A 23,494-nucleotide genomic window follows, 5' to 3' on the forward strand; every position below is an offset into this window, starting at 1 on the left:
AAAATGTTACTAATGGCCAACTGTGAGTGTCAGAATGTCTCTATATGAACATTTATCTTCACAACCAATACGCCATTTTTAATGCATTAACTGCCCTTACAGATTCCAAATGAAAACTCCTCTCCCTGTGCACTTCCTTTGTGTTGGAATTACCTGTTTTAGTGAGTTTTCTGTCTTCATATACCGCTAAGCTTGGTTTCCTTCTGAACATACAAGCAACCAGCTAGGTAGAGAACACATGACATTGTAATATTGTTCACTTCAACTGGTAGTGCAGCTTTTGCAGAAAATTCAATCAAGGCATCAATTCTAGGCTGTGATGATGATAATAAGTTCCCTATTTAACAGAATTCATGCTTTTGTGCTTTTCGACATGATGTTTTAATTAATCAGTGTAAGTGCTAATGAAATAACGAAGTGGTTAGAACCATAGAAAATAGCTATCATCTGCTAAGTACTATGTGAGAAACAAATAGCAGGACTTACCAGATGGATGCTTAAATTAATGGGGCTTCCCTGAGTTTATGGTTTTCAGCTTTTTTTATTTTATATTTCCATTTGTCCTAGGAATGTGTCACAAAATGAAGGCACATACAGCATGAAAGTCCAGTGCAGAAAGTTAATGCTTAAGCTGTGTAATTACAGTCAGTAAAGGATGTGATTTATAAATATAATCAGTTCTTACTGAATAGTCTTCCACTATGCCTTGAAATGGGAATCTAGTCCAAATGGGAATACAGACAAGAACCTACAAAAGGTGTAGCCTTTTGATTCAGTCATGGCTTTGAGAAACAGAGGAGATAAGTTATCTGGCTTTTCATGATGTGCGGGGCTTCCAATCTCGGTCAGTCTCAGAAGCAAAGCTGGAACCACAGGCATTCCTGCCTCAGTCAGTGATTGAGCTCCATCTGTTACTTGGAGCAGAGGAAAGTTGCAGTAAAGTTGGTGACTTGTTACCAATCCCCATGAATCTGGCAGCGTTGGCTGTTTGCTTCTGGTAGGCTCCACTTGAGTGCAAGCACTATCTAATTAGACATTTGCTGACTATCTCATTAGATATTTGTTGAATTATACTCCCTTTGCTCACTCGGTCGATGCTCCTAGCAGGATTCTTTTAGCAGATATTGATGCTGACTCATGGCACTCCAGCTGATGGGGGAGAATGTTGTCCATCTGCTGTGCTCAAGGTCGTGTCCTGAGTTCATGTGTTTGTGGGAAAGCACAGAGCTGCAGGCAGCTGCCTGGAAAATGTGCACTGCTGCCACGTCTGCTTCTGATACACCACGAACAAGGCTCAGCAAAGATCCAAGGGAGAGCACCGGTACTGCAAATACATGGAATGCAGACTGAGGCAGAAGTGTGAAAGTGCATAAGCTGAGGTCTGATAGAGTGAGCCATCGACTCAGAGCAATGAGACTTGACAAGTCTAAGTGAGGAGAGGCCTGGAAGGGCTCTTCAGACGAATAACATTCTTGCTACCACAGTTCAGGGCTCTGTCAGCCTCTTACTAGAGCTGCAGCCTAGCCTTGAAACTATGACTTGCAAATGTTTGCAAAATATAAACTGCGTAAGAAATTCAGACTTGGGCATTTTGTAGTTCTGAATCTCTTAACTGAGCATTGTCTTTGCAGAAGTTTGATTTTGCTGCAGTATATTTCTATTTCATGGCAAACTGGACTTTATAGTGAAAGCAAGTTGCCAGATTCTGCCTCTGGAGTGACTGCATGGTGCCTGTCAGATTCTGTGGGAACTGCTGGCATTGATGTGAGGGCTGAATATTTGGGCTTGAGCCTGAAAAACAATTTCAGGTCCTGCTGTTTTATTCATTGGGACATAATCTAGACAAACAGGATTTGCAGAGGATTTTATTTTTTATTTCATGTTAGATTCTTTAGGATGTATTTTATATTTGGTAAAATAGTTGTTTGAAAAATGATGTGCAACATAAATACCATATCTGAATTTGACTCCAGCTGAGGAAGGCACATGAAGAGGAGATGGAAAAAGATGCATAATGAGAAATATGACCTTAACCTACTCCCTTGCTGGGTTCATGCTCTTTAACTCAAGAGATACCCATAAGTAATAGAATTTTAAAAACATTAAACTCACATTTTTTAAACACTTAACTTAAATCGCCAGTGCATTTGAATAAATATGTTTCACCATTTCTTTGCAGCTAACAGCTCCCGTGGTGTTTGGTTCCCCAACATTGCTGTTAAAGCAATTGCAGGCTAATTTATTCTACACCTACCTGAGTCTCGTCAGTTCTGAGTAGTCAAGCAAGTCGACAGCTTAGTTTTTATTCCTTTCCTGTCACAGAGGCAGAGAAATAGCCCGCTGCTGGGCTTGTTCAAAGATGAAATTGCTCTGGAGTCTCATTAATATAGGGAATCAATATGTTCTCCTGAACTGGCATGTTTTATGTACTTAGCCTCTCCTCCCTAGGAAGACACTATTATTTAGGAATCAAATATACCCAGCAAACTAAAATTAAGTAATTTTCTCCCTCTCTTTATCTATTTTTTCAGCTAAAATTATTCCAAGCAGCATTCTAAATTATTCAAAAGTCTGTAGTCTGTGGAATTTTCAATCTGATGGAAACAGCTGAAAAATAAAAACCACATGCTCCACTGGCTCTGCATACAAGAGTCTGCATTTTAATCCAGAGCTGCTGCATACACTGTGGCATGTGCCTCTATCGTTTGGTGTTGACATCTGCATTATGATGAGAGGAATTATTCAAAGCCAAATTACTATTCAGGGTGGTAGTGTGGAACAATAAAAATGAGATTGCTAGAGGGGAAAATATATGCAACAGTTTGTATAGTTAGGGGAGAAAATTGGATTCATTTGCTGAAGCACTGCTTTCCTCTTTAGTAGAATTTAACCCCTTTACAACACCTAAAATAAAGCTGTGACACATTTCATGACAAAATTCAAATACTTTTTCAACTTACATAGTTGTAATACTTATGGACCTAATCAGAACATGTTCTATAAGTAGGAAATACTTTGGTTAGACGTGCATCTACACTTTGTTGGAACAGTGGGAATAATTTGCATCAAAAAGCAAAATACAACCAAAGAATTACAATGTTTCATTTTATTAAGCTGTGAAGGAACCGATTTTCCTCCTTTTTTTTTTTTTTTTTTTTTTTTTTTTTTTTTTTTTTTTTTTTTTTTTTTTTTTAAATGGAAAATAGATGTGGATCTTTAGGGAACTGGGCCCGTGCATTGTGAATATTCTGTCATGTCCTGTATTGGCAAGCTTCATAGCTCAGGATATTAATTTCTGTCCCTAAAATAATTTTCTTCCTCAGCTAACCAAGGCAGTCTGACTAGTAAATACCGAAACACAGTCTAGAAGTAGAGATTGGTTTCTACAATTTTGTGCTGATCTATACCTCTTTTAGAAGTAGAGTCCCAACATTCTTCAGCTACCCAAGCATTTAGGCGTCCTAATAAAACTTTTGGAAAATCATCCTTACCCTGTACTCCTGCAGAGAGGTTATGGATTCCTTTCTGTATTTAAAAATTATCTACAATAGCCATAAATTAAATAATTTCTCTGTATATTTCGGTCAGAATTCCAGGTTTGCCCATCACATTTCACAAAACAAGATATTTAGAGCACCCCATTGTTTTATAACTCCTTGGCAGAGCAAAACTTCCACCCATTCTTGAAAGGTTTATGGCAAAGTGTGGCCCTATCCTAATTGCTGCCTCTGAGTCCCCTCTCCTTTTTCTTACACTGTCTGTCCATTATTTTACAAGGGACTTCAGTAGCTCAGGTCTGGGAGGTGACAGTGCTCCCATTTAATTTCTTTACTTCTTGAACTGTGTGCCAGACCAAACACTGGCGTATGGACACATTTGAACCGGTTGCTAAATAAGCAATAGACACTTGTCTTCCTCCTTGAGGGCTGTTTGCTTACCTGCAGTTTAACTTCACTTACGTGTCTTCTAACTGCTTGCAGTAACATCCCTTATATGTGATTACTAGAGCTCACAAAGTTCCTCATTGTCCACAGGGATAATTTTAAAGAGACAATAAAGAACTGCAAACTCAAATTTAAGACCTGGGACAAACTGAATAATGGTTTTAAGGATGGTTTTACTTTTAATAATGATAAATTTGTTAATGTTTTGAGTCTTCATTTATACAAACAAAACCCCCAGAACTGCGTTGTTTCTTTTCCAGCAAGAATGATGGGTTTTATCAGTGAACATTTTCAATGGAAGAAATAAAGTAATTGTAACAAATTTTATGACTACTTGAAAAAGAATTACAATAAGTCACTGGTGGGGAGGGGGGGGGAGCGTGGAGATGGAGTGCTGGGCTGTGATGAAAAGAAAAAACAGTGAATAACCAGATATTTTTGAATCTTCTATTCATGCTGTGTAGCACCTTTTCTTCTAGTGGAATTCTGCACTTTCTTTGGCATTTTGCAACTTTCTTGCTAGGGGAAGCAGAAGGACAGGCGCTGATCTCTTCTCTCTGGCTGCCAGTGATGACAGCCGAGGCAGTGCCATGAAATTGTGTCAGGGGAGATTTGAGTTGGGTATCAGGGAAAGGTTCTTCACCCAGAAGGTGGTTGGGCACTGGAACAGCTCCCCATGGTCACATACCAAACCTGCCAAGGTTCAAGAAGTGCTTAGACAACGCTCTCAGGCACATGGTATGATTGCCCGTGCTGTCCTGTGCAGGACCAGGAGCTGGACTTTGATGATCCCTGTAGGTCCCTTCCAACTCAAGATATTCTATGATTATAGTAAGAAAAATCTGTCCTATAAACATTTGCATGATATGCCTCTTAATGTTATATAGACATACTTAGCCATGAATAGAGATGTGTTGCAACTGCTAAAAACTATTTTTAGAGATGAACAAGCACAGAAGCAGAAAAGGAACACACAAGTTAGATTTGGTTCTGTGGTGAAGGGACCAAGGAGTGGAGGAAATACACTCCTGGCTCTTGTAGTATTTGTAACTACTCTTAGACTTAACATCTGGTGCTCAGGTTTGAGAACTAAATGTTTGATAGCTGAAGAGTGATGTATCTGCACTGTATTCCAAAAGATCTGAAGAAGTTATCAGCTATTCTCATGCTTTGAAAGGCCCAATAAGCTTTGGTGTGAGAGAGTTAAAAAATCAGGAGCTGTCCTTGATGAAAGACATGGATAGAAGAATTAAATTATGTAAGCCAATGAGGGTGTCTGCACTGAGGTGCAGAATTCTGTTTTCATACGTATGCTAGAAAATATCAGCTCTCTGGACCGTGTTCATCCCAGTGACACACGTTAAGTATCTCCCATTGCTGTGGCATTAATAACCTTCCTGCAGAAGGTGGAAGGCTGCCACACAGAGTGCAGCCTGGGCAGTAACAGCAGGAGCTTCTTCATTAGATTCCCTTCTTCAGCAGGGCCTGGGAATGACAGCTACTCAATCCCCATCTTTTGCATGAAAGAGATTTTTCCTGTGTAATGCAATCTTGAGTTTATGTAGCGTATGTTAATAGGTCACACGAATCTTCTGAGGAAATTGATTACTTGATTGTTAGCTTTCATTTCATTCACAACTGAAATGCTCTTCTATGCTGAATTATCTTCAGATTCTCAGGTAGAATTTATCCTTTAGGGAAAATCAATATTTACATATTCTTGGCATTTAATTCACCAATTTTTGCAAAAGATATCAATTCTAGAAATAATTTTTGAAATCACTGAGGATTATAACTATTATTTGCTTCTTCTTTTAACTTCTGAAGCAATACTGGTTGCCACAGCTTCATCTCATTTGCTGTCAAAACAGAGTACATCATATATCCATAACAGAAATAACTCTAACAGGAGTGGAGGATTTGGCATTTTTGAACCCAGGTGATGCATAAGGAAGATCAATAGTAACCTAAAAACTGTGTCATTTTTATGTGCTGTGCTCTTGTAATAGTCCAACAGAGTAAGTAACAAATCTATTTAAATGTTACAAAACCTGTTTCTAATAAGGGTGAGTAATTTGTGAGAAATTCAGAATAGCTCGGCATTCTGACTGATGTCATGTTTGTTTGCCATCTGCAGAATGAGATGAAATAAGTGTTCTGTTTTGTTCATTTGCTTCTTTAAGCACTATTGAGTTCTGTTCATGTGTCAAGAAGAAAATAAGCATTAAAGTAATCTTTATTAGAATGATAAATTAGGATTCTTTATCTTTGCTATATGTCTTATATTTCTTTAAAATATGCTAATTTTATAATTCAGAGGCTGGAAGAGTTTCTTAATCTTACCGTTTTCAAGTCGCAGATGCTTTAACAGTTTCTTGTTTCCAAGGTTCACAATGAAAATTTTTGGGTCATGGGCTTCCTAAAATTTGGTGACAAGTGATAGCACAAATCAGACAACTGTAGCATAGGGGTGTGCAGACTTATTTATTAAACACATTCAAGTGCTCTCTGGCTGGATGCTCTGCTAATCTTTGTGTTACACCTATTTTGATATTGTAATGTCACTTTCAGAATGGGACGACTTCTTGAACAAATTGATAAGATTTGTCATTTTAGCTGTGCATTGATGCCTGAATAGATCACAATAATTAGTCGATGTAAGATCAGTTGAGTTCTGAAAATGTTGATGCAGCTTCTGGTGGCATCATGTTTTCAGACAGAAATCGCTTGACTGTACTTCGCGTCTCTGCCTGAACGTGTCAGATGTGAAGACCCAAGAAAAGAAAATTGTAAACAAGCTTTTGCGTATTATCTGTGTTTGCATTACCTTAAGAAAGCAGTTAAGGACTGAGTAGAAACTTTGTGGGTGTTGTCTTGAAGTTAAAATTTCAGACGTCCAAGATCCAAGCGATTAAACCAATTCAAAGCAAATTGCACTACATTGTTCTAACTCAGGGACAGCAAAGTACTTGTCTCTGTGTGTCGCAAGTGGCAGAAGAGGTCTAGAGAAGAGTCGGCATCTCTCAGGTCAGAGCAGCGAATTGGTTCCTATTTAGACGTGGTCTCACGTCTAAATAGTAGTCTTACAACAATACGGGAGTTACTATTTTCGTAAGCGGGGGTTACAGCCTCCTACCACCGCGGATGCCCGGGATTGTCCCTTGAGGAAGACACCATCGCCTCTCCACGGCGTTTGTATCACAACATGCAGGGCTGCCGCAGCCTGGGCCGCCCGGCTCTGTCCTCGCAAGCCTCGCTGGCCGGGGGCTTCCTGCCGCCGCCGTCCCGTCCCCATCCCGCTATCCCCATCCCTCCGTCCCCGTCTCTCCATCCCCATCCCTCCGTCCCCGTCTCTCCATCCCCATCCCTCCATCCCCGTCCCCCTGTCCCCATCCCTCCGTCCCCGTCCCTCCATCCCCGTCCCTCGGTCCCGGTCCCTCGGTCCCGGCCCCGCCGCCGCGCGGCGCGGGCGCCCCCAGCGGAGCCGGCCGCGAGGAGGCGGCGGGAGATGCTCCCTGACGGGAAAGGCTCTCCAGCGGCGGCAGCTGGCGGGCGCGTTTTAATGATCCAGAGCTTTAGAGCGGCTCACGGAGGATCGCTATCAGCGCTCCCACTTAACACAGTTATCAATGGGACTCTTCTTAGGTAAGATTTAATATTGCCGCGTTTGTCTGTGCTTTGCGTGCCGGATTACCTTTGCCGGTGCTGTTTCAGTCGAACTCGTGCTTTGTTGCAGGAAAATGGTTATGTGTTTTAGTACGGTTTTGCAGGTTCTTCTTAAACACTTTTCCCGCTGTTTCCATGCCTTCCACGACTTCCTGTGAACGTGACATGAAACAAAGTGCTTTTGTTTGGTTTGGTTTGGTTTGGTTTTGGTTGGTGGGGTTTTTTCTTTGTTTTTCGTTTGTTTATTTATGCTTTATTCACAATGTAGCTCTCTTTGTTGTGGCAAGGGGCTCTCATAAGGACAGCGTTATAGCCATTCTGCTTCTGTAAAGGGTACTAGCGTTACCCAAAGTCTAGATAGATCAAGAAAATGCAGGATTAGAAATGTCAGTGAGGAATCACAGACTTGTCGGGCAGGATCACAGTTAGAAGCGCCGGGTTACATACGTAAATGGCCGAGTGACTACTGTTTGTCCCAAGCTCACCTTTTTATAAGTACTGAGGTGGAAGGGAGGCAAAGGTTATGCTATAAATAAAACCTCTTCACTGTGATTTACGTGCTCAATGAATTGCTTGTGGGCCGGCTGCGAGCGACAGCGTCTCCTTTCCCGAGGCTGCTCCTCCATCTAGCGGCAGGTCGGTACCTTGGCCGCCGGGAGGGCGCTGGAGATGCTCCGCATCACTGCCCGCCCTAGGCTCAAAACCTGCTCATGCATTTGAACAGCAGCAAGTGCCGCCCATCAGAGTTGGAGTCTATCTAGACCAATCAATAAAAGACACACTTAGTTTTTCTGCAGATGTTCATTAAAGTTTTGCTAGAGAAGAATGGGATTAAATTCAGGGAAACTGCCTTGTTTGCTGGGAGCTTTGTAGGTGTGAGATTATTTTATGTAAAATGAGAGATGAGGCTGGCCCAGACACTTAGTACTGAGTCTGGAGATAAGAATTCAATCACTCTTGTAGATCATTCAGTATTAAAGATGTGCTTGTCAGTGCTGTATTCACATTCCCCATTTAAAACATTATTTCTCTAATAGCTCACAAGTCTCCAAATTGATCTGATTACCTATATCTTTGAGCTGAGGATTTTTACATTTCTTTTCTGTAAATCTTAATATATAAACCCTGTCATGATGCGTGTCTGTTTCCATACCAAGATTCTGTTACTAAAAAGACAAGACTAAAAGTTCTGTTTGGCAGTGGGTTTTTTAGTAATAAAAATTAACCATTGGCTCCCATGCGGTGATACCAACAACATGGTTTTGTTACCCGTAGCCTTCTAAGAGAAAAAGCTCCTCCAGAAATGCTCCTCACCATTGGAAGAGCCTGGAGACTATAATGTTAATTGTAGTGTCCAGGCAAGTTTGACAGATACCAGCCAAAGAAAACCCAATAATTCAATAGCATCTAATCTTGATTGTCCCTATAGAAACTGGAATATACCAGCAGATGTAGCTATTTTCTCATTCAGGTTGAATGCAGGAACTCAGGTGATGGAGATTTGTAGGATTCCTTGGGATTAAGTCAGTAAAATACATTACATATATATAAAAACTTCAGCCCTTGACATGAATGTTTAGTAGGAAAATAGCATAGCAGAAAATCTCAGGTAATTGTGAAATTTGAACCTTGTTACCACAGTCTTTGTAGCTGTAAAATTATCCCATCAGGCAAAGATAATTAACTTATTTAATGCAGTGAAAATGATAATATTTCATTATACCTGAATACATGTCTCTTTATTTATACTGACACAAAGTCAGCACAGGTATGTATAGCCTGGCCCTGCAGTCTGGCATATTTTCATTGAGATTCTGTATCTGGTTCCAGAGAGTTCTTTAAGCATTGCTGCTTCCTGGCATTTTCAATGTATTAATAATGCATCTTTTTATTATTATTGCAGGTGTGTTGATACAAAAGCTTGCTGACATAGATCACAGTTAGGTGACAAACTTTATTTTTAAACTTTGCAGTTCAAACCTCTCATAAACTAGCATCCTTGGGAGGCTGAAATCCATTGTTTCTTTATTTTCTTCCACCACTTACAATCTTATATGTTTGACTGCTCTGTTGCCTCTGAATAGCCAGTATTTTTCCTGGCCATATGATTGTTTTCATGCCTGAGGAAGACATATGTGTATTATATGTCTAGAATAGGACTGTAAAAATAAAAACTGTTCCAAATTTTTAAGAGTAAAGCCGGTGACTGATACAATTTTCCCTCTAACTGTTTGAAAATCCCTTTAATGTAGGTTTGAATCTGAGTCAAATTGACCATCAGAAAACACTTCTGTAGCTTAGTTTCAGCTACAGAATGTAAAAAAAATTCTCTGATTTGTCTCTCCAGGTAATAAACAAAAGATCTCTTAATGCTGTGTGTATTAAAACAAGCCCATTGTACACACAGGATACACTTGATATAAGACGGAGCATTCTTAGAGGGCAAAAGATTTAAAATGTAAGATAAACCTAATTGCTTATTTTAGATGGAACTGTATTGGTCTGGAAAAATATTTCGAATTTATCTGTGAATATGTAATTTGAAATTAAATCTTAATTTAGTTGAGGTTAAAGTTAAACTTAAACTCCCTTGCTGACCGGCAATGTTGGCTCAGGTACAGTCTAGCAAGTTCTAAAGCAAAATTTGACTGAGATGTCAGCTGTTTAAGGCAGTCCTTCATGTGGCCGGGGCTGCTGCTAACAGCACAAAAGCACATAAGCACGTTTAAAAATAAAAATATTATCCAACCACACAAATTTGCAATGTGTCAGACATTGCAAGTGCATTTGAAGATGAAGGAGTTGGAACATTAGTGAAGATTTTTTTATCATGGGTGCTAACATGCTGTAGTAATGCCAAGTACATGCTGTGATCTTCATGGAACAGCTGCAATTTCAACAGCTGTAGTGATGTTCTGGTTTGTGTCACTTGGGGATGCTTTGTTTAACTTAGGCTGAAGTTTTGTGCCACAAGGCAAGAAAATTTAGGGAAGAACTACTGATAAGTAATTCTTGACTACTACTGTTGATATTATGAATTTACTGCACTTAGAACATCCCTGCTGTGACTAGCAGAGATACTTTGGTTTATTTCTAATAAATGTGAAACTGCTTGTAGATGTGTAAATGTGTTCATCTGGTTTTCTGGAATTATACTGTCACCAAACAGGCACCAAATCCCAAAATGCGTAAGTCTGTGACTATCAAAGACTCATGGTTGCCTGTAGTTTTCATCTTCTTCCATGATTGCCTCTTACAATAATACTGAGCTTTGGGAGATTTTATCACACACCCAGAGGATTCTAGCTCAAAGCATACTGAGGTAATTTATGTGTATGATGCCAAGTCATAGCATTACATACAAACCACTTTTCAGTTACTCAGTAGAAAAAATAACATTTCCACTATCCAGTGGGGGATAATAATTTTACTCCCTTGCCAGCTGCATGTTATTCATTGACATTATTTTGTCCGGTGGGACATGGAAACAATTCATTTGATTCCAGTCCTTTCTAGAATATTATTTTGTTTAGAGTCACTGAAAGATTTGCTCAAAACTCTTTACAGTTATTAGTTTACCATTAAGAGGTTTGCCTTTAATTGTTAATTCAGAAATGCAGACTATTTTCTCTCATAGGACCCATTTCTTAAAGCCTCTTTTAAAAAGATGGGTAAATTGTGTAATATTATTTCCAAATTTCCCTGCAACATCTGTATTTTCATGTAGTCATCTCAGTCACTGAGCATGTTCTTTGATTTCATAATAAAGCAGGGAACCCGAGCTTAGATGATTTCTCAAAATACCTTTCAGTGGTATTGCAAGTGCCCAAGCCAACTATTTTATTTCTGTTTAAATTTTTCTGGAAAAAGTCCATTGGATGAGGCTCAACACCACTCAATTCCATTTATTTCATGCTTCTAGTGCTCTTACCACTAGAGTTCATTTCATAATACTCAGTTCAGTTTCCCTTCCTGCAACCAAGATTATTGCTTTTTACCCCATCTCTGGAAGACACAGAGAACAGTTTATTCCCTTCTCAGCTTCAGCTTTTTCCCTTTTGAGGAAATTATCCCCTGTAGATTTTGCTTTTCTGGATAAAATAAAGTAAATTTTTTCAGTCTTTTCTCCTTGTCATGTTCTGGACCACTGATTACTACTATCTTCTTGTCAAGAAGAATGACACTCGAAACAAAACACAGCTGAGTGTTTGCCTTGTCCAGAGGTTTACAGACTATGCTCTGAAGTATGTGTCAGTACGTTTATAGTTTTTTACTCAGTGCTTTTGACTGAAATCCAGCCTGTGGTCTGCAATGCCTTCTGGATCTGTTTTAATACCAATCATCACTCATCTACTTCTGTGCATTTGGTTATTCCAAACATTCTTCTGTTCGTCCTCATTATCTTGTTCATTTTCAATGACTCTGGATTGCTGCATTCACTCTGGATTCTGTTTGGATGCTGGTATTCTCACAGCCCTTTCCAGCTTCAAAGATCATTGATGTACCCTACCAGCCAGTTGCTGCCTAAATCCAAATGAGTCAACTTGTTGGCTCTAGCTATGGAGCTGCACACAGGAAGCATACTGCTCATGTGGGTCTGCAAGTGTTTTCAAGCTTGACTTTTGGGACTGCATCTCATTTTGCATCTGTTCATTAAGTACGTAATCCTTGTTCCTTCAAATTCATGCATTTCCACTTCTCATAGTTCCATTTCATTCACTTGCTAAAAGGTTAAACAGCAAACCCAAATTCTGTTCAGATTGTCCACTTGTATACTGCATGATGGATTTGGAAGGGTTATGCCAGACCAAGTTTGAACCCAGATGTTTTCTTCAATGAATATGTAGTTCAAATATGTCACTTTTTTATTTCAGCTTAAGATAAAGATATCTGAAACTTGAAATTACAAGACTGATGTACACAGGAAGATTTGATTCTCTTCTTATGGATAAATTCTGTACTCATTAGGCCTAAAACAAGAGCTGTGGTTAGGTGCTAGAAGTGAACCAAAGGCCGAGTGACCAAATAGTCATGTTGTTTAGTTCAGGTTTCAATATGCACAAATAAAATCCTCTCATGCATACAATTCCACATGGAAGTGGTGTAACAAATAGGTGATGATGTACTACATTTCCTCATCCCTTTGTTTATTTAAAACAGATTTTATTTTTAAGTACTTTGAGTCACATTTTAGTTTCACTTCCATGAGGAAAGCTTCAGCTATATAAGGTCAAGTGGTTTGTTCATTCAGGATGCATCACTTCCTTCTAAGAGCTGACAGGTTAAACACGCTTCCTATGTGCTCTGGACGCATCGGATACTGCTTTGTCCTCTTTATTTGAGGTATTTCTTCTGTGGAGGGATTGAGGGTAAGTAGGAACTTGAGATCATGTTAGTCATGCTTTTAAGGCTTCCAAGAGTATGATCTCTTCACTTGGGCTGATGCCCACCTCTGAGCTGTTTCCAAATTCTTGTTGGACTCCTATTCTGCTCCTTTCTATTGCCAGCAAATACCTGAAATCAATGAACCATATTGACTAAAAGTAGCTTTATGATATCAAATTTTGTCTTGCATGTATGTTTGTACCCAGCAGATATCTAATATCTTCCAAAACCATTCTCTCTCTGGTCATGCTTTTATCATTCTGCAGGAGTGTTTGCCAGCCTCCATGCACAGTTCTCTAGGCTGTTTCTCTCCATCTTCACCAGCACCTCAACCTGGATCAACACCTGCTCAGTCTCAGTAGTATGGAAAGAGAATATTTCCTGTGGATTCTGTTGAACGAAGAGGAAGTTTTGCAAACCTATGCTCTCATCTTTGCCCTTCATTTTTCCAGGCTCTAATAACTAGCCAGGCAGCTGATACTGTAACTGTGGGGCCAAAACCATGCAGAGAACATTGAAAGAGACGATGTAAAATGGCATAACAGCCAGTGCCGAGGTGTATGTATACTGTATGTTTGTCTAAAGATTTTTGTTGGAATAACTTATCCGATATAAACTAAGGAGTAAATAAGATTGCACACCCAAATAGCATCTAAATGCTCTCTGCTTTCAAGATCCTGTCTTTATCTATACCTTGCCTAGTGTTTCCTAGACCTCAAACTGAAGGAACTGCAAGTCTTATTTCTCACACTTTTTCATTCTTGCTTATATTCATAATGTTGGAAGTAAGTTGAAATTTCAATTATATCTCTGCATAGATAAAGCCTAGAGAAGTTGATGAGAAATGTGCTGTTCATTGCAATGAAATTCATATGCAAGGGCCATGAACGTATTTATAGTCTCCACCTGTTGGAAATTCATTGATTTAAGTATTTTGATAAGTATTAAAGTGGAATACTGAAGTAAGAAATTTGTAGTGTGCCAAAAAGACATGTATACTTTTGTCTAAAACTGAATTGCCATTGCTTCCTTTGGGCATGAAGTACTCTCTGCCAGCACTGGTCAAGTGGTCCTGGTAGTTGCTGTCAAGCAGTGAGGAGGTGCTTTTCTTCTCACATTCTCCCTGTCTCTCACATGAGATCTCTAACTCATCCTCCAGAAACCATGTGATTGTAACCAACTGCCTGAACAAGCTTTAATAAGGAGTCCACAACCTTGCCCCAAATCACTCTGCCACATGCAGTGGTTAACTCCGCTAATAAATTTGTTTGCAGATCCCCACCCACAAATTGTATTGCCTAACAGTTTGCCATCCAGCACTGTCAGAAATTATTTTCATGTTTCAGTAGTGCTTGGTGTCCCTGTCCACCATTGGGCTGTCAGGGCATTAGTCACAGTACAGTCACACAGTTGTCAACTCTCGCTCCTGACAGCTCAGAGGCAGGCAGATCTGTGGGAAAGGGGAAGTATTGTCCCACCCCTTTTATAGAAATGGGGCTGAAGTCTAAGGACACGTGACTTAATGACAGCACTGCAAACACTGGAGATGTTACCGAGCTCAGTCTTGAATCTCAAGAACCAGACTCCATCAAGGTTCTTCCTCTCATTCCATCACCAGTGTGCAAGGTTCACGGACCCAGAGTACATGAAGCTACAGCTGTAGTATCCTTTCCACAAGCAGCCATGTGCTTTTTGGAAAAAGAGAAATTAGCTTACGCATATCAAATGCTCCACTAATCACAAAGTTCAAATATTTATGTTTTACTAAGGAAGATTACAGTCAGATTAGAACTTAATAATGACAATTCTCTTTTCAGTCATACCCTTCTATTTTCCCAAGAGGAGAAACAAACACATAAGAAGAAAGAGGTTTTTTAATGATATTTAACATCCATAATACAAACAATAAGTTAAACACAATAAAAATAATTAAATTAAGGTTGAGGTTCCAGCCCTCATACAAATAATTCAAATCTACAAAACAAAGGCAACTTTAAAAATAAACTCAGAATAAGTCTTGGAGAAAACAAAACAAAACAAAAAACCCCACAAAACAACAACAAAAAAAATCACTTCCATATAATATCAGTTAAATGAATGGAAATAAATTTCTGACTTTGGTGCCTGCAGCATTCAACAAATGCTAAGTTCCTTTTATCTTCTCCAGGGTGCATAGGTACATGTAGAGAGGTTGCATAATCAGACTTCCCAGGGGACTCAGACACCTTCACGTGTGACCTGGAAGTCCACCAAGTTTCCAACTCGTCTTCTTGCAGCACAGTTCTTAAATGAAATACATTAAGAGTCTGTAATGCTGACTCAGCTACCACTTTTTTGTTTTTCCCCACTTTCTGATGCCAAGACTGATCACTCTCTCAGTACTGCTCTTAACAGGTTAGGTCTGTGGGACTTGAGACTTAGTATTATTCAGTACAATGAGGGGAGATTTTAGACTCGGGTCATGTATAAAATGAATACTTAAGTAAGTTGAAACTGTATCAACATTTCCAGAGCAAATGCTGGTTTATAAATGAAGTAGACAGCTAACTTGCTATGCATAGTATCGTGCATGGGAATACTCATTTAAATGTTAAATATTTTAGCTTCCCACTGAGTGGTTTCCAGGTAATTCAGAATAGTAAGATAATAGATCAACCATCTCTCTGCCTCCTGCCTCAGGAACACTGATGTGAGTGACTGACCACACAAGCACTCAAAATGAAGGCCTCTTATGACATTCAGGTCTTCACTGTCCTGATGTCAGTATAGGCTGAATTTTGTTCATTTCAGTCCAGCTGAAGAAAAAAGGTCACTTTGGTTCAGGAAGAAAACGGCTCTTGGCAACTACCCCATTCATGCTGGAATCGATCCAGTTAAGGTATTGAGTAACTCTGGTATAAACACCAGGCTTGTTTTCCTTTGCACAGCCATCTCCCCAGCTGACAATCCCATAAACCACCATCCTGCCATTGTGCTCACAGACCATGGGGCCACCGGAATCTCCCTGACAACAGAAAGAGAACACATTATGTCATTTTCTGCAGATGGAGCCTGTGATTATTGTTTTTCTAGAGTTAAGCAAGCTAGTAAGGACCTATGAGCTAAAGCATTATCTTTAAGGACATTGCTTAGATGGAAAAGAAGGTTTGGCATCTGCTGTGAATTGAACAGTCTCTAAAGCTGAGGAGCTCTCTAGTTCTCCCCATCACGATACCAGGAGAATAGTTACCTTGGAAAACAACCCTCCATCCCCATCCCAAGTTTATAAGCACAGATATTAGACTAGTGATAGAAGGTCAAGGACAACATGTCCAATTCTTCATCACAGAATCAGTTGTCTCCCTGTGCATAAGGTAATTTTACACTTGAGGACGTTTGCTCTTTTCAGCAGCTCCTATGGCCACTCTGCCGAATAAGGTAAAGGGAAATAAATCTAGTTTTGAGGAACGTGGAGGAACTCAGTGCCCCCTGTAATTTACCCTTGCCAAGCTATAGTTAATGTGCAAGCTGAGATTGGAACAGTTGCTATATAGCTCTAATGGATGCCTATTAGCTATTGCTTGAATAGATTAAAAAAAAGGCCTTGAGGTAAAAAAGTAGCTAAGATACTGCACTTCTTGCACCTCTAAAGGAAGGCCTGGAGGGGATAAAACCTAACTCTGGGTTCCAACTTTATTCCAGATGTTTGGCCACACTACAGGTCAACTCCACTTGACATAGTAATTTCCAGATACATTAGAGACTCTTGTGAGTAGCAGAATTACAAGATGCTGCCATATAGTAACGTACATGCATTTGAAATTATTTAGAAAATAAACCAAACCAATTCTACCTTGCAGGCATCAATCTGCCATGTGGGATCCCCAGCACAGACCATGTTGTCAGTAACTCTAATATTGTCATAGTATTCATTTTTGCATTTTCTCTGTGATATTAAGTTCACAGTCGCTGACATCAGTCTTTGAGCATAGAAGATGTCATCTGCAAAAAAAAAAAAAAAAAAATTATTTCATTATTTTCACCCTCCAAGACACAAAAAGAAGCAAGAAACCCCCATAACACAATTTCTGCACTTCAATTAGCATAACCATTCCAATTCTCCCTTGAGGTTCTTACCTCCACCCTATGCAGTATTGGTTTGCTTTTACTGTTAATAAGTACGTTTCAAAGGGAAAAAAATATTCAGAATAAAAATATAAAGTTTAGGTTTTAGAGAGAAATAATTTAATAATTTTTGATGGAAACCCTGCACAAATGCAATCCTTTGCTAATCCTCCCAAATGGCTTTATTTTTTTCTCTGCTCCTCATCACACCAGGAATGATAAAAATTCTGTTTTACATCTTGGCTTATTTTGTATGATTGGCGAACAAAAGAACCATCAGATAAGAAATGCTACAGACAACTAGAGAAGATGATAGCAAAGGTCATCTTCAAGAAATGCACATGGAATACATACAATAGAAAGCAATTTTTTTTTAATACTTCACAAGTCATGTTGTAAAAATCACTTTCCCACCAGTGTGGAAGACCAACTTTGGGAAGAGAAGTCATTCACTTACAAAAATCTTGTTTTCCATAGCCAGATATTTCACAGTGGGTATTCTCTTTTAAGTAGAGGTTCTTCTCAGGCAAGCAGACTGTTCTGACATACTTGGATTCTACTGCACACTGTCCAGAAGTCGTCCTTATCCTTATCAAAGCTATAGACCAAGTCAGAAAAGATATAGTTAGATTTGTAAAGCAAGTTTTCCCCCTCAAGTTCTGACAATAGAAGCATTTGGTACAGTTAATGGGAATAGTTGCAATTATATTTAGTGCTGGTTACACATGGCTGCCCTCATTGCTTTTTAGAATGAGTCATTACTAATAACAACAACATTAGTTTCCCAACACTAAAATTGACACATGTTCCTACTTGAACTTGCTTCCTCAAAGGATAGGGGCTGATAGCTCAGGCGAAAAAGTCTTCTGCAAGAGTATCTTTAGATGTTTTAAGACACCAACTTTCTGACTGGCTGTAGAGGGTTGCACACACTATCCTGAACAGCTTACAAAGATATTGGATTTTCTCTATTTTAGCAGCAGCAGCTGGAGGAATCTGGAAGGGGTGATAGAGCTCTAAATGCCAAGTGCGAGAGTGGCAAGTCTGTTCTGTGCAAGTTGCAAAAAACCCTCTCTGAAGTGGTTGCTTTAGGAACAGGCTTGCGAAACCCAGACTTTCATAAAAGTCTGAATTAATCCAGAATAACCATCTAATGAGGTACCTGATATGGCATTCCCATGCCACGTGACGAAACCTACTGTGCATTTTTCATCATTTACTATACATACTGTGATCTCTAAGCACATAATAAAACAGCAGAAATGGAATGCTGCCACCAGTACTTATGGAAAAGCCATGTCTTCCACAGGTGCAGAGCCTGCCTGCCAGGTAATGAATCTGATATGTACCACAACCAAAACTTATACAAGTGCAAAAACTGTCAGCACAGGCCTAGCTTTCAGGCTGTTCCTGTTCCCCTTCTTCCCATCTCTGGTTCTACTTCTTTTAGAAGGTATAAGCCGCAATTATGTGGCCTTCACCTATCCCAGTGTTTTAAAGGCTCATATTAAGATGATACTTACCAATATCATTCTCATTGCCACCTGTGTCATCTGTAAAGTCAGGGTGAGAGATGATCTCATCAACCATGAATACTTGTTCCTTATCATCAGTAACATTCAGTATGGACTTTCCAAGGAAGACTTTGTAGACAGATTTGTTTATTAATCTTCTTGACCTGAGTGAGAGTAGAGAGACTGATGAAAACTAGTGATTTCTGAGAGTAAGGTCAACAACTGAGATCCAGTCCCAGCTCTGTTTCATATTTATTTTGATGTTGATAAGAAAAAGTAAAATTTAGTCAGCTTTGAAAGTTGATCCAATATTCTGAAGGAATGCATCCATATGAAGGGATTAAGACAGATATTCAGACATTTTGAAACACGCTTAACTGGTTGCTACTAATGCAAGGCGTTGGTGTTAAGAATCCTCTGCAGGATGCCTAAAGGATCAGCTTTCCATAGAAAAGTCTACAAAAAACACCCACAGATGTATTACACAGCTCATCACCATCAGTACAATTACAAAGCCTGGGGAACGGCTAAGGCAAAAATTAAATCCTGTTTAATTTCGTTTAAAAACTAAATTGTTTAAATTGCATCCCACCCAACCATCCACATCTTGCTAGTTCATTCTGCTAGATGTGGGCTCCCAGAGGCTTAACATTGGTTTTGCTGCTCTTGTTTTGTTCAATCAAAGGAAAACTCTTACTGTGGTGCATTCCAAAGGGCTGCTCAGTAAGCACTGCACCAAGCAACACTTGAAGAAAGTTGCAAATAAGAAGCCCATGGAACTGGAAACTTACGGAGTGTAGAAACAGTGCGCTGCTGTGAGCACCCAGCAAGGGTCGATGAGGCTGCCACCGCACAGGAAGTGGTCCATGCCCCTTATGGTTTGGAAGATGCCAGCTATCCAAGGCTGAGACTCAACCTCTGCCTGCTTTCCACCAACAATCTTGAAATTCTTGCTGAAACTCCTTTGACCACACGTAGGCCCTGTGAAAAGAAGACTTTTGTTCAGATGTTCTTACAAATGAACTCCAACCTTGTGCTATTAAGAATAAAATTAAACAAACAAAACACCAATTGTGTTGAAACTAATATTACTTACCACACTTCTCTATGTTGCAAGGTGTTTCTTGAATGGCATATCCCCTTTTGGTGTAACACCAGGGCCTGCTCCTTCCATTTGGGTTTCTAAAAGATAGAGTGTTCTTTTCATAAAGACAGTTTTAAAAAGTCATAGTATCTTAAAATTCCAGGTGTTCTGAAAAAATGCAAAATATTTGTTGCAAGATACACCAGGAAGAAAAATGCTTTGGAAAGTCACATTTCAAATATTTTTAGTCAATAATTCAACTCTAACGTTATTTTTTAAAAACATGTTTCTCACTGAAGCACCTCTGGGGCTGTGATAATAGAAGTTATCACAGGAAGAATAATGGTTTTCTTACCTGCAGTAGCTGTGTTTGCCCAGCCCAAGCTGCAAAGCATTCTCTGAGTAAGCATGGTAACGATCCCTCCTGATTAGTGACGGCAAGTTCCATGGCAGACATTTGTCTCCTGTTGCCATCCCTCTGTAGTTCTCTCCATTTTCAGTATAGCATGTGCTGTCAGTGTCTGAAAAAATAAATATTTTATTAACAGCATGTTCATGTTTATAATTGTTCTGTGACAGACATGGACAAATCCTTCCTATGAGGAAAAAAGTTCTTGCATAAGCCTCAAAAACAGATGCAAAAATCAGACTGACTAGATATTGTTATTAAATTAGCTCTGTATGGATTTTGAGCATCAGTTACCTTACACTTTAAAGCATGCATATTAATTTTTTAACAGTTTAAGTGACCTTCACAGTCTGATAAGTTCTTCTGCTTCTGAACACTCAGAGACTAGTTCATTTTTTCCACCCCAAACTAAAAGTAAGGCTGAGGTAAGTAACCTTAGTGAGGAGGCAGGGACAAGAAAAATTAGAGATCATGACTTTGCACCAACTCCCTTCTCCTCATTTAGTCTGTTAGCATAAACTGCTAAAGACTATCCTGTCTTGTTTCTGGGTAATACTGTCACTGGGCATTTTGTATTAATTCTTTGACTATCTTTTATACCTTTTCAATCAATTTAGTTAGCATTAAGGAAGACAGATACTCTACCTATCTCACAGTGAATCCCAGTGTATCCATCTGGACATATGCAACGACCAATTCCACTAAAGAGGTAATAGGTAACACATGTTCCTCCATTCAAACAAAGGCAGTCTGTAAATAAAAGACATCACTGATTATAGGCAAAACATTTGAATGCGAAGGTGAAATGTAATTGAAAATTATGTTTTAGATATTTCAGTATCATTAAGGGTCATTCTTCTTGTATGAAGATATAAGTACAGGATAATAAGTTCTTTTTAGCTTCAAATAGAACAGGCAGATGCTTACCCTTGTACTCTGATCTGCGTTTGTATAGCTTGTAGTACTTCCAGCTATAAATCTACAGGAAAAGAAAAAAAAAGGATTTTTAAGGAGGCAGTTCCTTTTATGTGGTTTGATTATCTTTTCCCTATTCTGTTCCCTACTGCATACCTTCAACAGTTTAGGTTTGTGCATGTAGCTACCTGCTGTACCTGCTCTGTGGAATCTGGATATGAATGACAAGTGGAGCTCTAATTAAGCAAAGCAGAATGGGGAAGGCAAACAAATCCCATGTCATAAAAAAAAAAAAAAAAACCACCAAAAAAACCCAAGCTCAGAAAAGCCCCACTGAGCTGTGCCACCGCATCAGGTCAACATTATAATTATTTATGCTCTAAGAACCTAAGCAGCTCTTAATGGTCACTGTCCCTAAAACAGGGAAGGAAACCTCACCCTCTCCACCAAGCAGTGCAGCAAAGATGCAACATTCATCAATTACCCTAGTCATTTTGGTGACCTTGGTGCTTCACATTTGTACCATAGAATAAAAGCCAGAAAATTTATTCAACAATGGATTCTTGTTCTGTCCTTCATAGTATTCCCTCTGCTTTGCAGGCTGGGTATGCCTTTCTCTACGAAATAAGATTAGGGTTTTGATATACTTAAAACTTACAGACTCTAGTCCTGTGACAAGTGTGCCCAAGGTTACTGTGAGGAAGATGAGTAACTTCATGTTGTTAGTTAACTTCTCCCTTTGTTCTTCTTCTATCTGTATTATTTGATTCTGAAAATAAAAGAGGAATTTAGTGTCATGCTGTAGCTTGCAGTGTCAGCTTTCTTGCTTCTATCATCTTCAGTTGGTGTTAGAATAAATTACAACACAACTGATGAAGAATTAAGCATTTACTTGCAGTGGAATATCTACTTATTATTTTCATATATTAAATTAGAAGTTATACTTTGAAGCTTTTTTTTTGTACAGGCAGCAATACAACCAGATTTCTTTTAAGAGCATAAATTAAGGAGGAAAAGAGAAACTGGAAAAATCCATATTCTATTTTTGCAGTACTAAAAGTTGGAAATTGGCAGATGCATTTAGCTGCTGTCCAACTGCTTGTACGCATTTAACTGACCATTGGTACCTTCAATGAAAGCACTGAGCATGCAACTTCAGGATATGAAAGAAAAAGCTCCTTTTTTCAGTACCTCTGTAGTTATCAGCTGCATCTTGTTGCAGCTGAGCATTTAGGTAAGCCTGGCCACCTGACTGAGTGCCTCGGACCACTGCCAATTCTTGAAAATCTGCTGGTGCTGTTGCCTCACTTATTTACAATATTATTACTTACATGCAGCTGGATCTTGTAGCCAAGCATACATAGCAGTCTTACCAATGGTAAATAATTATCTCGTAACGACAGTGGCAGGTACAATAAAGTCCTATATGTCTTTTTTTTAATTGCAATACAAGTCATTAAGAGTATTTTTAAAAAGCATTCTCACTTTTAGAAAACTGTAAAACCTGATTTTTAAAAGATTTGGTGGGAATCACAGTTGTATTTACATAAGCAAAAAAAAGCAATGCAGTAGAAGAGGATGTACAGAACCGAGCTGGTGCTGAAGACCTGCTCCACACTGTACTTGCTTCAGGTTTCTACACTGGACTAATTCCAGTTTGGTCCTGCAGACTGAATGCCTACTGATACGTGGATTGCGCCTTCTGGTTTGACTTTATTTGGAAGAAATGGAGTGCAAGTACTCTATAGCTCCTTACTGAGCACTCCTAACACACATTAAATTCACACACTCAGCGGTGTGAACCAAAACACGGGGTATAGAGAAGATCACTAGATTCACTTGGAAAACAGACATTATACAAATGAAAATACTAATGCAGATGCAACCTTTGCTTGTAAGCAGGTGTCATAATACAAGAAAGCGAATCATGTCCCAGCTACTTGGCTGTGCATGCTATTCAGATTCAGATGAGATTTCAGCAGCTATACTTCCCTTAAATATTTTTATGACAATTATTTTTAGCATTTTGGCAGCAATGCAATTAATCCATTCTTTGTTACCATAATTAGTTTCTCAGGCCCAGCCTCCGCACCACAAACAGCAGTACTGCTGATTCCTTTAAAAATTCTGACATACTGTGGCAACTAGACCCGACCTTCCCCGCTGCTGCGATACTGCATCACAGCAGCTTTAAAAAAAAAAAAAAAAAAAAAAAAAAAAAAAAAAAAAAAAAAAAAAAAAAAAAAAAAAAATTCAGTGCAATTTTAAGAGCCATCGCTTCATCCCGATCGATTCACAGGCGGCACGGGTGCCCTTAGCTGCCGACTGGGCTCGGAAGGCACGGCACTTACCGGCGGTGAGGCGCTGCCGGGGCGGCGGAGCTGCGGCGGCTGCCGGGGCGCAGCGCGGCCCGGGCTCTATAAAGGCTGAGCCGGGGCGGGGCCGCTGCCGCCCTGAGGCGGCTCCGCGCCGC

The 23,494-nt window shown here is 39.4% G+C and overlaps 1 protein-coding gene and 1 long non-coding RNA gene across 2 annotated transcripts in view; one reads left to right on the forward strand and one right to left on the reverse strand.

The window, feature by feature from the left end:
- Window positions 1–7,487: 7,487 nt before the first annotated feature.
- Window positions 7,488–23,494, forward strand: part of LOC120755590 (uncharacterized) — a 75,842-nt gene continuing 59,835 nt past the window's right edge. The window contains exon 1 of the long non-coding RNA XR_005701822.2: window positions 7,488–7,589. This is a non-coding gene — a long non-coding RNA (uncharacterized LOC120755590). The remainder of the gene's footprint in view (window positions 7,590–23,494) is intronic.
- PLAU (plasminogen activator, urokinase) lies at window positions 14,852–23,433 on the reverse strand. The gene is made up of 11 exons (XM_040070730.2): window positions 23,373–23,433; window positions 21,680–21,790; window positions 21,034–21,085; window positions 20,752–20,856; window positions 20,053–20,218; window positions 19,710–19,795; window positions 19,405–19,594; window positions 18,623–18,777; window positions 17,557–17,697; window positions 16,828–16,976; window positions 14,852–15,999 (listed from the first exon to the last, which is right to left on the reverse strand). The coding sequence occupies exons 2-11, from the start codon at window positions 21,737–21,739 to the stop codon at window positions 15,805–15,807; spliced, it is 1,299 nt and encodes a 432-aa protein (XP_039926664.1). The 5' UTR covers window positions 21,740–21,790; window positions 23,373–23,433; the 3' UTR covers window positions 14,852–15,804.

Source organism: Hirundo rustica, chromosome 8, assembly GCF_015227805.2.
Source record: "Hirundo rustica isolate bHirRus1 chromosome 8, bHirRus1.pri.v3, whole genome shotgun sequence".
NCBI lineage: Eukaryota > Metazoa > Chordata > Aves > Passeriformes > Hirundinidae > Hirundo > Hirundo rustica.

Bases quoted from the DNA above. Each gene is read 5' to 3' on its own strand.
- PLAU (XM_040070730.2), bottom strand. From the start codon at position 21,739: ATGAAGTTACTCATCTTCCTCACAGTAACCTTGGGCACACTTGTCACA. The intron at 19,595-19,709 runs GTAAGTAATATT...TTCTTTTCACAG, and splicing joins TTGCAACATAGAGAAGTGTG to GGCCTACGTGTGGTCAAAGG. The intron at 18,778-19,404 runs GTAAGTTTCCAG...ACTCTCACTCAG, and splicing joins GCGCACTGTTTCTACACTCC to GTCAAGAAGATTAATAAACA.